The sequence below is a fragment of the Syngnathoides biaculeatus genome, chromosome 3, assembly GCF_019802595.1.
Source record: "Syngnathoides biaculeatus isolate LvHL_M chromosome 3, ASM1980259v1, whole genome shotgun sequence".
In the NCBI taxonomy this organism is placed as follows: Eukaryota; Metazoa; Chordata; class Actinopteri; order Syngnathiformes; family Syngnathidae; genus Syngnathoides; species Syngnathoides biaculeatus.
The window spans coordinates 2,705,498-2,720,880 of record NC_084642.1 but is presented as its reverse complement, the minus strand read 5'-3'; the positions used below and the strand labels follow the sequence as shown (position 1 = coordinate 2,720,880).

Sequence of the window (15,383 nt, the reverse complement as noted above, 5' to 3'; positions counted from 1 at the left end):
AACAAAAATGGTATTGCGAATATAGTTGAAGTCATAAGAAGTAGTTGTAGTAGTAGTAGTAGTAGTAGTAGAAGTCATCAGTACATCGATTTACGCATTTATTTATTTATTGGGAGGGGGGGCGGGGGGGATTCCCGCTTTGGTGATTTGGTAGCGGGTAATGAGTCAATGACTCAACTCATTTATTTATAATAACTCATTCCCAGCAACCAGATGACTAAAAAAAGAATACTCACACCGACACACACGCACACACAAAAAGCGAACTGTTAGTGCTCTCTCTTGATCCCCAATAAAAATGTTTTTTTTTTTGGTCTCTTTCAGAAAGGATTTGCCCGTCGAGACTTTGCTGACGCCACCATCTGAAAAAGTCGACTACCGTAAACGGAAAGTCAGCTGACCAGCTAACCAGCTAACCGTCCTAACACGGCCGAAACGACAGGAACAGGAAGCGACCGCCCGAGGAGCCGATCAATCTAGTTCCTGGTTTCCATTACGACACTCTCACTATTCACTATACCGTTTTTATTTTTATTTTTTTTTTTTTTGCGACAACTTCTCACGTGACAAAACATCATTCATGCCAGAACACCAGATGGCGATGTTGTACTCGCCTTGTTGGCGGTTTGTGGCCCCCTCGAGGCGCTCGCCAACCTTCTTCGACGTCAATTTCGCTACACGGCGAGCTAGTCTGTCCTTTCCTCACAGGCAAAATCGTGAAACTCGGCCAACACGTTCGGTCAATGTGCCGATTTACGGGGGTCACCATTGTCAGACGTGGCCGCTCGAGAAATACATCTGGACATTGAACAAACGATGCGGGGAGTTGTCGCAAAAGATGAAGTGGAGAACGTCCAACAAAATATTTCATGTCGCCCACTCAACTAGCGACGCACACTCAGTAAACGCCGCAGATGTACTGCATTTACTCAAGATGAAACTGGAACACGTTTAATACGTTTGGGGGTTTCAGGTTTCTTAACTCGTGTTTTGTTAGTCAATGAAAGTCGCTCTTCACAAGAAGGCCAAACTGCAACGCAGATGGCGGCCGTGTTGTGATTTAAAGGGCCACTGACGTGCCTGTAAACATTCTAAAATAGATATTGTAATGAAAAATGGATATAACATTATTCACTTCAACCTCTGTACGAAAAAATAAATATGAGCAGAGAGTGGGTCATTCATACGCAAAGTTGTGGAAGTCTCACTCGACATCCCAGTGGCAGCCATATTGCCTGCTATGTCATCAGCAGACGTCACACTGGGACATTCGCCATTGAAAACACGAAGTGGCAACTGCTATGGGAGAGGAACGACGGGAGATTTTTGGATTTTTTTCTACGCCCCTACTGACACGGAAGCTCTTTTCGAAGAAGAGAACATCTCACGATCGAGTGACGTGACCGGGGCAGTATTACCCTATCGTTCCAACCCATATTTAGATGATATGCGGATCACTTCTAACTAACAGCAGACTCCCAGACAGTATGTATGACAGTACCACCCCCGGCACCGAAGCCGTGACCGGCGGATGCGGCGCCGACGCGCACATCGACACATTTAGCACCCCTGATTTACATTTGCGGATCTTTTGTTACGTTCTGAGAGAAGGATTATGTCCCCATGCACCAACTATGTTTTTTTTTTTTTTTTTAGTAGCTGTATACACACCTACCTGTCATTTGGAACCCACAAAGCTCTCATCCTTTGCAATCCATTTTTCACGGGTCTTTTGGAAACATATGAAGAGTAAATCCATCCTCCCGAGTATTCGAACAATATCCGGCAATACAACGAGCCGCCATTTTGGCTAACACGAAGGAACCAAGAGCAACATTCCAGTAAAACTAGTATAAACACACAAGAACGCCCGAGTGGGTGTCTGCTGATAACGTCACTTCCTGCTTCTTCTCAAAAACAAATCCCTCGAGATGATTTTTATGATGGGAGTTACAAAAAGCCATACATGTCAAAATGATGTTTTGTGGGGAAAAAAAACAGATGGCTGCCTTTTTTTTAATTAAAAACATACTAAAAATCATGCTTTTCATGTCAGTGGCCCTTTAAGGTTTCTGCCATTTTCACTAATGTTTGCGTTGATTACATTTGGTGACTTACGGCCCACCATGTGGTCGCCATTTTACCTGACAGAAAAATAGAGCAACCGTTTTTTTCAATATTATTTTGCATTTTACGGCCCCCTGGGGGCAGCCACCATCACAGTAATGTACATTTTTGTTAAAGAACGTGAAGAAATTTGGCAAGATGGAGATGAAGAAAGTTTTTACAAAAGGTGACCTCCGACAAGTTGTTGATTTTGATATGAATTTGGTGATTTATGATCCACATAAAGGAAATCACCATCGTGTAAATGGCTGTGAGGAAAGTGGTGACGAAGATGATTTCTGGAAGAGGTTTTGATCATTTGGGCGATTGAGGGCCCCCTGGGTGGGTAGTTTGCCGTCCTAACGAACAGAAAAATATAGTCATATTTTTCTTCAATAAACAAAACTGACATTTTTTTACCAGCCGGCAAGATGACATTTAATGTCAATTTGGTGATGTCACCAACGGCGCTAACGTAAACGCCTCACAGGGCAGTCAACGTGCTGAGGATGAGCGACATTTTTACTCAGCATCGAACTGGAACTTGCTTTAATATAATGTTTAAATGGCCCTGTCGTGGTCGTCACCATGGAAACTAACGCAAGCGTGTCATTATCCAATGAGGACTGCTGGGAACTTGGAAATATGGATTACCATTTTGTGAACTCGTCTTTGTGAGACTGATTATAAGTCTATAAAAAAAAAATCACTAACTTTATACTTAATTTGTGTTGAATAATCTTAGCATAATTACTAGTATGTTTACTTTTTTGTGTGATTTCTGGCACGTTCAAACTTTCGGTCATGAAATTTTTTCCAATACTCAGGATTTCCTGAAAGCACTACTCGAGTACTTTGAAGTAGCAAACGGTGAAACACGAAAGCGGCGGCGCGTGACAATGGCGGGACGCCATTTTTCACATTTCTCTGTGACGTGACTGACCTGCTAAAAAAAATTCTATAGAAATCTATGGAATTTGTACAGAACAACTTGTTCTGTTGAACTTGGGCTGTGATATTCTGTAGAATTTCTACAGAACAGAATTTTTTTTCTATAGAAATTCTAAAGGACTTGGGTCCTAAAGTTCTATATTTCTTTGGAAATTCTTTAGAAAATTTTTAGCAGCGTTGTGTGTTGTCAAATCTTGTAAGCCGCAAAAGAACTTTGAGGTGTTTTGAATCGTTTTGAGGAAGTTTGTTTTGGATGAAAGCCTTTGTGGATAATAATAATAAAAAAAAAAAAACATAAACACAAACAACAACAACAAAAGTCTTTCTTGACGACAACGCGGATGCTGACCTGTGGGCGCCACAGATGTCTTTAAGACACGATTGCAACCGAGAAAATATTTTTGAAAAGGTGTCAATCTAAATACATATATATTTTTTTTCAAAACGCAATGATGTGTAGAAATGTGTGATTACAACTTGCTAAGTCTACCAAAGTGAAAAAGACAAAACACAAAAACTGAGAAATGAACAAGCTCGACAGTCACCATACAGAGGATGACACTGATGGTGTAGTGGTACACACTCCTGCCTTTCATGCGGCAAGCATGGGTTCAATTCCCGCTCAGTGATGTTGATATCTGCCTGACGCTAGCTGGGATAGGCTGCAGCTTTCTTGTGAGGATAAGCAGCTTAATTAATGACATGAAATGGCTCTGCGGTGGTGCAAATATCCAAAATAGTCTTCAAAACAGACATGAGATCGCAAGTGGGGGAGAATTCAAAGTCAAATTACAAAAAAAACCCTCCCCTTTTCCCACAAAATGTGTGAAAAAGTATGACAGTCAAGAAATTTTTGTTTTCTTTAAAGGTATGATTACCCATAAAACACTTAAAAAAATAAACATGTGAAAATAAAGTGTGAAAAAGGTTCAAATAAATGGTGGATAGATTTATTTTCATAGGTGAAACAAAAGCCAATCAGTCAACAATTATTCATATTAAAAACTATGAAAGTAAATATGTGCCACCAGGATTTGAATTAAAAATGCCACTGAAAATTCACATTGTTATTTCACAGTGATCACAATTTCAACAGCTGAATTTCAGTTTAACTTTTCAATGTTAACAAATTTGCCACATAAAGCATGAAAAAATTAAAAAGCTATATTTTCAGTCTCTTGAGATTCAGCTGGCTACAATTCAGGCCAGAAGCCAACACCCGGCCAATCCACTTACGCTTTCTTGAGTCATGTGACGTCGCGTACTAAGAAGGTTGAATTATTTTATATGGCGAATTTATTAACATTAAAAAGTTAAACTGAAATACAGCTGTTGAAAATGTGATCACTTTGAAATAATGTGAATTTTTCAGCCTAAAAATTTCAGTGGCATTTTTGGCACATATTTACTTCCACTAAAAAACCCAAATGTGTTCCAAATTGAGTAGAAATGTGACGTGATTGGCGGACATGCACATCTGGCGGCGCCGACGTTGTACCCTTGATGACATCCTGATGCTGGGGGACCATTAAAACGTTACGTGATGCGTTGCCACGGCGACGCACGTCATCAGAAAAGTCGTCCGTCGACTACATCGTTACCTGCGACTTTTAAATACAGTCCAAAATATTGTCAACGTTCCCCGTTCGTCAGGAAGCACCGGGCGTCTTTTTGTGGGCGGACCCGCCGAGCGCCTGGCGAGTCGACGCCGTCCGTCCGTCCCTCCGGCGGGCTGACAAAAGCGGCGGCGTGCGGCCTCGTCTCGCGATGCAAGTAGCCGTTGTAAAAGTCGGCCGCCGTCAGACGCTTCCTCAGGACCACCGCCTTGAACCCCACCCACCCGTCCTGAAAATCCCAAAAGGAGAAGTTCAGCGCATCCGATCATTCAAACGGAGCAAACACGAACGAGCGCCGGCCACCTTGCAGCGGACGGCCAGCGTGTCGGATTCCTTGCGGAAGGTCACCGAGCCCGGCGGCGGCCCCTCCCCCCGCTCGTCTGAAAAGCACAAAAGAAACGGCGATGTCGTGGCGCGCGGACGGGAAGACCACCCACGCAAAGAGACAACTCGCCTGCCGCCGAGATGTGGCACCTCCCCGCAAAGTCCAGCAGTTTGATGCTGGCCCCCATCCACGTGCTCCTCAGGGGAATCTGCGGACACCGCAAAACCTTCTTTCAAAGGCACATTTTAACAATGGAAGGCGGGACGCTTGCGGGAGGGGGCCCGATTGCAAAATAACATATCAAGGGCCATCATAAAAAAAGTAGATTGAGTGGAAAAATAAAAACGTGCCAAACAAAATTCAATTGGAAAATAAGGTGTGATGATTATGGAAAATAAGATTTAAAAAAAAAAAGTGTCATGATTTACAAAAAAAAAAAAATAATAATTCAAAAAAGTGGAGTCTACAAAACTCATTCAAAAAGTGAAAGATTATTTTTCATTGCATCTGTGATAATAAATATATTAATTATTTCAAAGTGGACAAATTAAGTTTTTTTTAAAGAATGTATCATGACACAAACATTGAAATGATACAGGGAATTTTTGGAAAAAAGTGTGATGGTTAAAAAAAGTAAAAAATGTGAACTACAAAATCATTTTTAAAACAGGTGAAAAAATAATTGACAACTATGGGAACAAATTAAAACATAGCCATAAAAAATAAAGGTGGTGATTACAAAAATAAAAAAGGTATCATGACAAAAAGTATAATAAATTGTAGAAAACGTGATTTAAAAAAAAAAAAAATCCAACTTTGAAAGAGATTCAAAAACTCGTTTGAACAAAAAAAAAAAAAAAAAAAAAAAAGTGGTAACATGACCAAAAACATTTTTAAAAAGTGTGACTATGACAAAAGGGTGAGTGAATGGTTAGTTGTGCCCTACAATTGGTCGGCGACCAGTTCAGGGCGTGCTGCCACCTCTCACCCGGCTGGGATGGGCGACAACACGCCCGCCACCCGCATGAACAAGTGGGACAGAAAATGGATGGACGACGACTATGGACAAACCCTAAAAAGATTGGTTTTTTTGTGATAATTATGCTAATTTTTTTAAAACAGTGTTGATTACAGAAAACCAGAAATTGCTAATTACAAAAGATTTTTTTTCAAAAGGTCGTTATGATGATGAAAACCAGTGACTAAGAATTTTTATAAGGTGTGATGACACTGGAAAAAAAATTTGGTGTCAATATCACAGCTTTTCAAAAAGTATAAACCATCAATCAAAAGTTCAATTCAACTTTTTTTAAAATGGTAATTTAAAAACATGAGAAACTTTTTCAGGATTACGTGACAATGAACTTGGGCCGCAAAGGCGAGACGACGACGCCGACGGCCACAAGGTGGCGGCGTCCGCTCACCCGCGACCCGATGGCCCGGTAAAGGCGCTCGATCTGCTCGCACGTCTGCTCGTCCCACAGCAGCCGGCTGGCGGAGGCGCGCATCTTCGGGGCTGTCGGAACAACGGGAAACGTCGGTCCTTCGCCGCGCGACCGGACAGGAAGTAGTTGACCCCGAAAGGGAAGCCGCTCATACCCAAAGTGGCGCCGGCCCGGCTCTGTTCCCGCTTCTCCGCCATCTTCTGAGGCAACGTGCGTAAGGTGTCCAGGAGCTGCTTTGGCAGGAAAGGTGCTGCTTTGAACCACGGGGGGCAATCATGACAAAGCGAGAACCCAAGAAAAAAAAAAAAAAAAAAAAGAGAGCGAGAGGCCCGACAGTACGTTCCGCAAGACCTACCAGCCGAGCCCCTTTGGCGGCGAGGACGTCGGCCAGCTCGTCGGCCGTGCTGCTCTCGGGGACGCGGTGGAGAGTCTGGTTCAGGATGGGACCCGCGTCGAACCTGAAGGCGAGTCGCGCGCTCAGCACCACCAAACGGACCCCACGAGGTACAAATTGTCAGACCAGGATTTGACTTTTAAAAGTTACTAAACATGTATGCAGTCCATCCACTCGTACGTGCGCATAATTATGGGCGGAGTGCAGCTGCAAAACGCTCATAAAAATCAAGAGCTGTGAGCGTGTCGGTGCGCGTGCGTGCTACGCCGCAGTGGTCGGAGAAGGTAAATACACGCGGGATACACAACTATCGACAATTTCTCTCGCGTTTTAACGGCGCTATCAGACACGACATTGGCGCATCGTCGCCCGGGAGGGGTCGGTCACAAATCACCTCTGGAATGGAAACGACGTTCATCGGTTCCCCAAAAAGTACATTTGTCACGCTTTTGACAAGAAGTATCTTGGTTTATTACAAACATGCCGTAGTGACATAATTAAACAGAATTTAAAGCGTTATACAGTTTGTGCGTCATGATAATTCAGTGGGCCTTCTGCCAAAAGTGGCCACCAGGGGGCAATATAGTGTAATACAGAGTCTTCCCCCGCTAAGATTTGATGAGTAAACTTAAAAAGATTGTCACAACTAAGATTCAGGAATACTTGCCAAGTTTTTATGAGAATAAACAATATATGCCGATGATTTTTGTTGTTTTTTTTTCCAGTCCGGATGTTTTGCTATGACTTAACCATATCTAGAGAGTGCGTTACCATAAACAACAGCCGGTACTGGCAGAAAAAGACTTTGACGTCTGTCCCCGGTGAAATGTTCTTCCCGTTTACCTGTGAGGTCGTATCTGCATGATGGTCACGCCCGTCACGGCGTCTCCGTTGAGGATGGTGTGGAAGATGGGGGCGGGGCCACGCCAGCGAGGGAGAAGGCTTGGATGGACGTTCAGGACGCCACTGACGCACAAAAAAAAAAAACGACGTGATGACAAGACAGCATTTTGATGGGGGCGTGTTGCGCCTCGACATTGTTTTTTTTGTTTTTTTTTTTAAACATAAAACACAAATACAGGTTCTCGACCACAAGCCGTTCCAGAAAACGGTTCGAGAAGTGATTTGTTTGAAAACCAAATCGATGTTTACCATTACAATGAATGGAAAAAGAAATAATGCGTTCCGAGCCTAAAAAAATTGGGCTTTTTAAAGCATTTTTTTTTAGCTTTTTCTGATAATAAACTGCATAGTAGACATACAATATATAGTTTGAATACTTTATATTGTAAAATAATTTAAGAAATATATTTAGTTTTTGCTTAAAATGTATGCTTTAGTAGGCTAGGCTGGGAAGGCATTGCCGTATCTGTAGCAACTCAGCCCCCAGTCTTGTAAACTTTTTTTATTAACAAAAGTGCAGAATAAATTTGAACAAGCAAGTTGCCTTTTTTGGAGCCATGATTGGGGGTTAATACGGTAGTCCTCGATAAGAACAAAAACAAAAGTCACTACTGGCACACATCTGTGTACAGAGGGTGAATTATACAGAATAACAAAAGTGCGCTGGTTGCACCGCGCACGTTACGTCATTTCCGGGTTTTTTTCGGGGGGCGGGGGGGTCGAATTGACAATAACAAAGCACGTTGTGGGTGAGTCAGCTGCTTGCGCCACACAAATTATGTTATTTCTGGGTTTTTTCGGGGGCGTGGGAATTCACAACAAAGCTGTCGTGGGTCAACTGGTCTGGCCGCGCACAATATGTTATTTCCGGGTTTTCTCAGGGGAGTTTGAGTAGCGATTTTCGTTCAAAAATAGAAGCAAAAATTTTGAAATTTTTGTTCGAAAACCGATTTTTTTTTTTTTAAAAACGAGGACGTCCAAGAACCGAGGCTTTACTGTATAATGAAACACTGTGCGTTTAAACCTGAAATCAGACCATGTAACGACCCAACTCTACTACTACTTGATGCTAACATATCATCCAAAACGCCATAGACTGCTTCACAGAAATTAGCATTGCTTTCACAGTGAAGTCGATTCCTTGACCTGAGGTTCACCAGTCACACGACCACAAAGTACACAAAATAAACATCCGTCCGCCGCACGCCACCCCACTCACCGTGGAAACTGCTCGATGAGTTTTTGCTGGAGCAAACGGCCGAAAGACACGACCACACCCACATCAAAGCGTCCGCCCACGTCTGCCGGCGGCCATCGGTGCAGCCGGAGGCCTTCGCGCCGGGCGAAGTCGGCCACGGGAAGGTCGTCGCCGAGGGTCACCACCTCCAGCGACGACACTGTGCCGTCCGCGCCGGTCCTACCGCAAACGGCAGTCGGTTGTATTTCACTTTTGGGTACAATACATTTGCACGTGATCTTCAAGAACTTTTATGTGGAACAATTAGTCAGTCTAAACTCTTTTGATAATTGACACTTTTAACGTAAAATTCCTCAATATCAATTTTCTGAGCTGCTTATCCTCATGAGAGTCATGGCAGTGCTGGAGCCTATCCCAGCTGTCAATAATATACATACAATATATTGTATGTATATTATGTTCTTCAAATTTGTTTCTAATTCAAATAAAATCCATTAAAATAAGATCATTTGTAAACATTTACTTTTACCATGGTAATCAATTCTCCATATTTCTGTCATTTAAATGTAAAAATAGCAACTTAGTCATAATTTATGTTTGTGCATTTTCAGCAATTCAATAGAATGTCCAGTTTTTGAGAAAGGACCAAAAATGAAATGTTCGATACTGTGAACGATTAAAAAAATATCTATCTGGGTGACTGAAATATGTGTCAGCTGGAGTGGCAGGTGGCATTCATCGAGAACCTCTTTTTAAAATAAATTCAACAAATGTGATCCTTGACTTGGGATTTTGGAACTGGTTTGACATCCCTTTCTTGTGCATTGGAAACAACAACTGACCTTCTCATGAAACTCAATAAACAGAATTATAGCCTACGATTGTTTTCTTGTTTCAAAACTTATAACTTTAGGTATGTAAACTTCAGCACAACTATATATATGCTCGAAAAACGGTGGTCTTAACCTGTCCCCCGCGAGGACCCTGAGGGACTCCACAGCGAATAGATCCGAGCCGAAGAACAGGAGCCTCCACGGGGGTCCCGACGAGCACGGGCGCCTTTGTGCCCCCTGCGGCTCCCACCTCCGCGCAGCAGCCGCCCAAGCACCGCCGCTGGGCCGGAGGAGGCCGAGGACAGTCAGCGTGGCTCCAGCCGCCCCGCTGCCACCGCTCGGCATCCTCACATCGGCCCTCAAACTGGAATCCTAGCCAGGTTGTCAAAAAAAAAAAAGAAAATGACAACAACCGTGGAGAAAGTTCGACGTTAAGGCAGCAATTAGACGACACCTGAGGGGAACACGGAGGGCGCCATGTTTACAAACACACTTCCGACTTTTGTCTTCTTCGTTGGACGAGTTTAAGTGACTTTTGCGCCCCCTATCGCGAGTTAGTCGCACAGACTCCTCCGACAACCCTCCTCACTGCCTCCATTGACACGGATCCATTAAAATATCTATAACTTTATTGTCCACTTTTACAAAACGAACATTGTTTTTAGGTATTTTATTTTAATTACACCTCTGCACATCCAGTGAGTAGTTTTTTGAAAAAAAATAAATTGTTCTGTGGCGAGATCATCATCGATATCATCATCATCATCATCATCATCACAAGGTTCAAAGGCTTTCAAGCGGGGATGTCAAGCTCGTTTTTTGTTATGGGCCACATCGCAGATTTGATTTCCCTCGGCGGCTGTTTTGAATTTTATATTATATATCATAAAATCATATCCACAAGAAATTTATGATTAACTAGTTGGAAAATCAAAAACGTATATTTAAAAATAACATGTCATTAAGTCCTACATTTCTTTTCCAAACAGGATCGTAACGGAATTTCGTTTCGCTTTCGCAGACCAAAGAAAATGATTTGGCGGGCCGAATCTTGTCCCCGGGCCACCAGTTTGACACCCGTGCTTACAAGTGTCAAGTAGACATCGCCGCCAGTTGTGTTGTGTCTCGTCCATCCTTCATCTCCTCCTCTTCCTCCCCGTCTTCGTCCTCCCGCTGGACTCGCGCCTTCTCCCCCTCGCTCGGCTGGGGCAGCTCGACCTCGGCCTCGACCTCGGCGCGGTCCGGGTCGTCGTTGTACAAGCACGAAGTGTTTCCGTCCTTCCACGTCACCACGATGCTCCCCGCTTTCATGTCGCCGTTGCAGGGCGTCGCCGGCGGCGGCGCGCGAGCGCAGTCGTCGTCGCCTGCCGCCCACGTCCGGTCTTCGCCTTTCTGGGCCGCCGCCGCCGCCTTGTACTTGGCGATCTTCCTCCTGTTCCTGCACAGGCACGGCGGTCAAGTCAGCTCATGAGTCGAGTTGCGACAATGAATTGGATTAAACTCAACTCGTCATTGACGATCAAATTAATCAACTATTTTGATCATCAATTATTCATTTAGACACCATATTTAACTTCAAATTGTCCAAATCCTCTGATTTCAGCCTCTTAAAAGTGACGAGTGTCCGCTTTCTGGAGTCCTCCATTAAAAGCAGACTGATTATCTTTGTTTTTCAAAGATATCCGGATCAGGTCACAAAAACTACCAGTTTAATCTATGCCTTAAAATAAAACAATTCATCAATGAAATAACCTGTCAAATAATTGATTCAAAAATGTTCAACGGCGACAGGCTCGTCCGTTGGCATTAGCATTAGCATTAGCACACCTGCTAGCCATGGCGCCCATTCCCAGCAAGAGGAAGCCCACCAGAAGGCAGACGAAGGCCAAACCCAACAGGGCAAACTTCCACACAGTTGCTGCAACAACAAATTCACAAAATAAAAAATATTAAGGGGACGTCTTAACACTCAATGTAAATATGATGGTGTACGGAAAACATACTTGTTTATAGCAGGAGCAGACTAACAACGACAACAAAGTTCAGCAAGGCAAGTACGGTTCTTACGGTCTTCGGTGCGATAAAACCATCGCAGGTATTCTTTCTGTTGGTCCGTCACGGCCGCTTTCTTCTCGTCGCCGCCTTCCGCCGATGGCCGCTTGTCGTCCGGCGACGCTCGACGCAGCCCTTAAACGAGATCAAAGGCTCAATTGCATTCGTTTAATCAGCCATCCATCTTGTTTCTTCTTCCGTCCATCCATCGTCCATTCATGAGGTCATGCACGCAGACATCGTTACATCATTGGTTCATAAATCCTCCCTCAATCTATACAACTATTCACTGGTGTCAAACCCGAAGCCCGGGGGACACATTTGGCCCGCCATTCATCACTTTACGAGGCCTGTGAAAGCAAATTGTGTGTCAATGTCCATGATTCTTGTTCACTTCCGTGTGAACATTTCCACAATGTCATGTTCTATAAATGTTGAGCTCTTGCAACGGTTTGTTTTGCCCCCTTTGTTACTTCATACATTTTTAATATAATTGACTTCTGGTTTGATATTGACAGTCATCAATTTGTCGACCTTATGTAATAATATGATGAGCTAATGAAACATTGATATGGTTCATCATCCATCCATCCATCCTCCATTTATCACCATTCCATCCATTTATCATCCATCCATTTATCACCATCCATCCATCCATCCATCCATCCATCCATCATCCATCCATCTTCCATTTATCACCATTCCACCCATTCATCCATCCTTCCATTTATCTTCCATTTATCACCATCCATCCATCCATCCATCCATCCATCCATCCATCCACTCATTCGTCTTACTGAAGTTGTCGGGTTTGCAGAGGTTTCCTTCTCCTCCTTCTTCTCCTCCATCGTGCGCGTCAGGTCTGGAGGGCGCAAGTCGCCACCAGTCCACAGGGGGCGCCATTGGCGAACTCCTGGCGATCAGCGTGTCCCTGTCGCACCCCCACTGGAGCTCGGCCCGTGGGTGACACGGCAGCGTGGCGCTGGGCCAGCCCACCGCCAGGCACATGGACGTCAGCTCGGAGGCCAACAGACCACGCCCTTTCCACGCCCACTGCTGGGCCCTGGAGAACGGGCGGCAAGCGCGCAAAACCGGGCTGCCCCTCGGATACCGACGCTCCTCCAAACACTTGTCACTGGAAGGATGGCGCACCAGGAAAGCTCCGCCTCCTGATGACATCGCAGTCACGTTAAGGGCATGTCATAATAACGTAATAAAGATATTGGACCGTATTCTCCGCGGTAGGGGCGGAGCCTGTCCCAGCTAACTTCGGACGAAAGGTGGACTACACCCTCAACTGGTCGCCAGTCAGTCACAGGGCAACATCTACATGCCCATCTGCGTAGCGAATTTGGCAGATTTGAGTTGACGGCAGAACGCGCCCCGCCGGAAAAGACACGTAGGAGAATATGGCCGACGTGCTGACATCGCGCGACAGCATTGTCACACGGTCATGACGTCGTAACGACCTCGTTGTCATCTCACTGGCACGGTGGAGGATGCCGTGATGTCACAGTCATGTTTGAAGTGACATCGTGACATCATGCTCACATCAAGCCGGCGTTCACGATGACGTCGTTGTTTGACGTAACGCGTTGCAAATATTCCGACGACATCGTGAGCTGTTTGAATGCATTTTATTTGATTCGTACCTGAGAGGAAGACGAAGAGAAGCACGCAGCATCCACCAAACATGCCTGAAAGGCAAAAGACGGACATTCATGCATTCGTTTCTGGTACAAATACTGATGTTAGTTAGTGTCCTCGTTTGCGTCACGAGTCGGACGTTCTGACCCAAACGAGCGATGACAACGTCAAACAAACCACGAGCACCCGAAATCGAGCATTTTCTGTGACTGCCAATCTCTTTTCAGGTATTTGAGGCCGGCCAGCCACTCCCGGGAAGGTCGACCGCTGTCCTGTGTTTTCTCCGCGTGAGGTTGATGGCTCTCGCTGTGGTTCTCTGGAATCCTAAAGCTTTAGAAACGGCTTTTGTAACCCTTTGCAGACCGACTGATGTCGATGTCTTCATTTCTCATCTGTTCTGGTTGGTAGCTAGCATAATCCAAAGTCTTTGTGTGAATTCTTGTTCAAACGGAGGTTACTTGAGCAAATTTCCTCGAAAAAAATAACATTTTTTTTTCTTTCATTATTTTAGGATTTCACACACGGTATGGGGAATTTTAGATCTGGAAAAATTGGGCTTTGACGGCATATTGGCAGCACTTTTTCCTTTTGTTTGAAGCCATAAATGTTTTTTTATGTCATTTAATCAGAAAATATCAGTTTCAGTTTGTTCAAATTGAAATAAATATACAAGTAAACGGTATTTACTTTCAGTTTAATATATTGAACAGCAAATGAATGAATGCACGCGGTACATTTGTACCTGCCAGGTCTTCGCTCCAAAAACATTAGTCAGACGCAATCAATATGTCCATTTTTTTTCTTCCGTCGGGCTACAATGGACGTACTATTGGTGGATTTCTAGAAATATTTTTTCAAGTGGCAAAAAAGTGCATACTCACCGAAATGTTGCATCTGCTCTTGTGTGGAGTTGAAAGCAACTGAAAGTTTCTTTTCGGTCGGACTTCACACCGACAAAGTTCAAAGTGTGTGGTTACTGTGTACACGGGCGCTGTGCGCACGCGTTGACACTTAATTTTTTTCCTTTTCCGTCCCTTTGGACTCGCGGCGGCCTCGGCTGCAAGCATTTTTCTTTTTACAGCGGAGGTCAACGACATGACGGTGACGAGGAGGACGCCAAACGCGACTCGAGGCCTGACGTGGATTGGTGACGGGGTGGGGAGGAGGAAGAGAAGATCTGCGTCCGTTCATCCAGGTCCTGGTACTCTGCAAGGCCGCAATCACCCACCTGTCGGACTGTTAAAAACCACATGGAGACCTCTCTCAGTCTTAGAACTGGAGAAGACTTCGGGATTAAAGGTGAAGACAGCAACAGTCCACTTGGCTTGAATCAACCAAGGGGGAGGAGCTAGAAGGAAACTCAGAAATAAGACAAGCATTTCGACATCAAATATTCTTCTTTTTATTTATTCAACTTCAAGAACCTTGTAAGGACTTCCACGTGTGCTTGAACTGCATTTCCACCCAAAGTTCCAGGAACATTTTACTTTCTGGGTTCTTTTCAGTCCCGGAAGTGAAGACCAATGAGGTGCACCCGCCCCAAAGGTTCCAGAACCTCTTCAAAGAACAACCGCTTAATCAGGTCTTATTTTGGAACTCAGAAATTAAACGTAGACAATATTTCCCACAGTACACACAATGGGCCGCAAAAGTTCCTTAGTTACTGCAATGGCACTTGCAACAAGGGGGAGGAGCTGGAAGTCAATGACCAATCGTGAAGAAGACCTGCATTTCGAACAAAAACACTCGGAAATTCTTCTGGGAAATCCGCTTAAGAGAACCTTCCATGTAACATACTGCATTCTCGAGATATTACGGTCGTCTCCCCTGGCGCTGTACCGACGGCCGTTGTCCGAGTCTTACTCGAAAGACACAACCGCCACCCTGAGAGTCTTAGCGATTTTTGGCCATGT

The 15,383-nt window shown here is 44.3% G+C and overlaps 3 protein-coding genes across 6 annotated transcripts in view; 1 reads left to right on the top strand and 2 right to left on the bottom strand.

Moving 5' to 3' along the window:
• The window catches only part of LOC133497660 (plakophilin-3-like), a 30,804-nt gene extending 26,916 nt beyond the window's left edge, over positions 1–3,888 (top strand). Inside the window, exon 13 of the mRNA XM_061813731.1 lies at positions 325–3,888. Coding sequence (XP_061669715.1) covers positions 325–366 — 42 coding nt within the window. The 3' untranslated portion in view covers positions 367–3,888. The remainder of the gene's footprint in view (positions 1–324) is intronic.
• A 105-nt stretch (positions 3,889–3,993) lies between these two features.
• mtfmt (mitochondrial methionyl-tRNA formyltransferase) lies at positions 3,994–10,294 on the bottom strand. 4 transcript variants are annotated; one of them, XM_061813664.1, is made up of 10 exons: positions 10,226–10,294; positions 9,905–10,143; positions 8,960–9,157; positions 7,681–7,803; positions 6,799–6,901; positions 6,598–6,676; positions 6,423–6,514; positions 5,128–5,206; positions 4,977–5,053; positions 3,994–4,902 (listed from the first exon to the last, which is right to left on the bottom strand). In XM_061813664.1, exons 2-10 carry the CDS (start codon positions 10,114–10,116, stop codon positions 4,690–4,692), a joined length of 1,176 nt encoding a protein of 391 aa, XP_061669648.1. In that variant the 5' UTR covers positions 10,117–10,143; positions 10,226–10,294; the 3' UTR covers positions 3,994–4,689. The 4 variants fall into 4 exon arrangements, with proteins under 4 accessions (XP_061669648.1, XP_061669649.1, XP_061669647.1 ...); XM_061813665.1 differs by having other exon boundaries at positions 3,994–4,574; positions 4,659–4,902; positions 9,905–10,270; XM_061813663.1 differs by having other exon boundaries at positions 9,905–10,270.
• A 218-nt stretch (positions 10,295–10,512) lies between these two features.
• si:cabz01068815.1 (solute carrier family 51 subunit beta) lies at positions 10,513–14,408 on the bottom strand. Its single transcript, XM_061813686.1, has 6 exons — positions 14,352–14,408; positions 13,476–13,520; positions 12,621–12,992; positions 11,839–11,958; positions 11,599–11,689; positions 10,513–11,209 (listed from the first exon to the last, which is right to left on the bottom strand). The coding sequence occupies exons 1-6, from the start codon at positions 14,362–14,364 to the stop codon at positions 10,864–10,866; spliced, it is 987 nt and encodes a 328-aa protein (XP_061669670.1). The 5' UTR covers positions 14,365–14,408; the 3' UTR covers positions 10,513–10,863.
• Between the last annotated feature and the right edge of the window lie 975 nt (positions 14,409–15,383).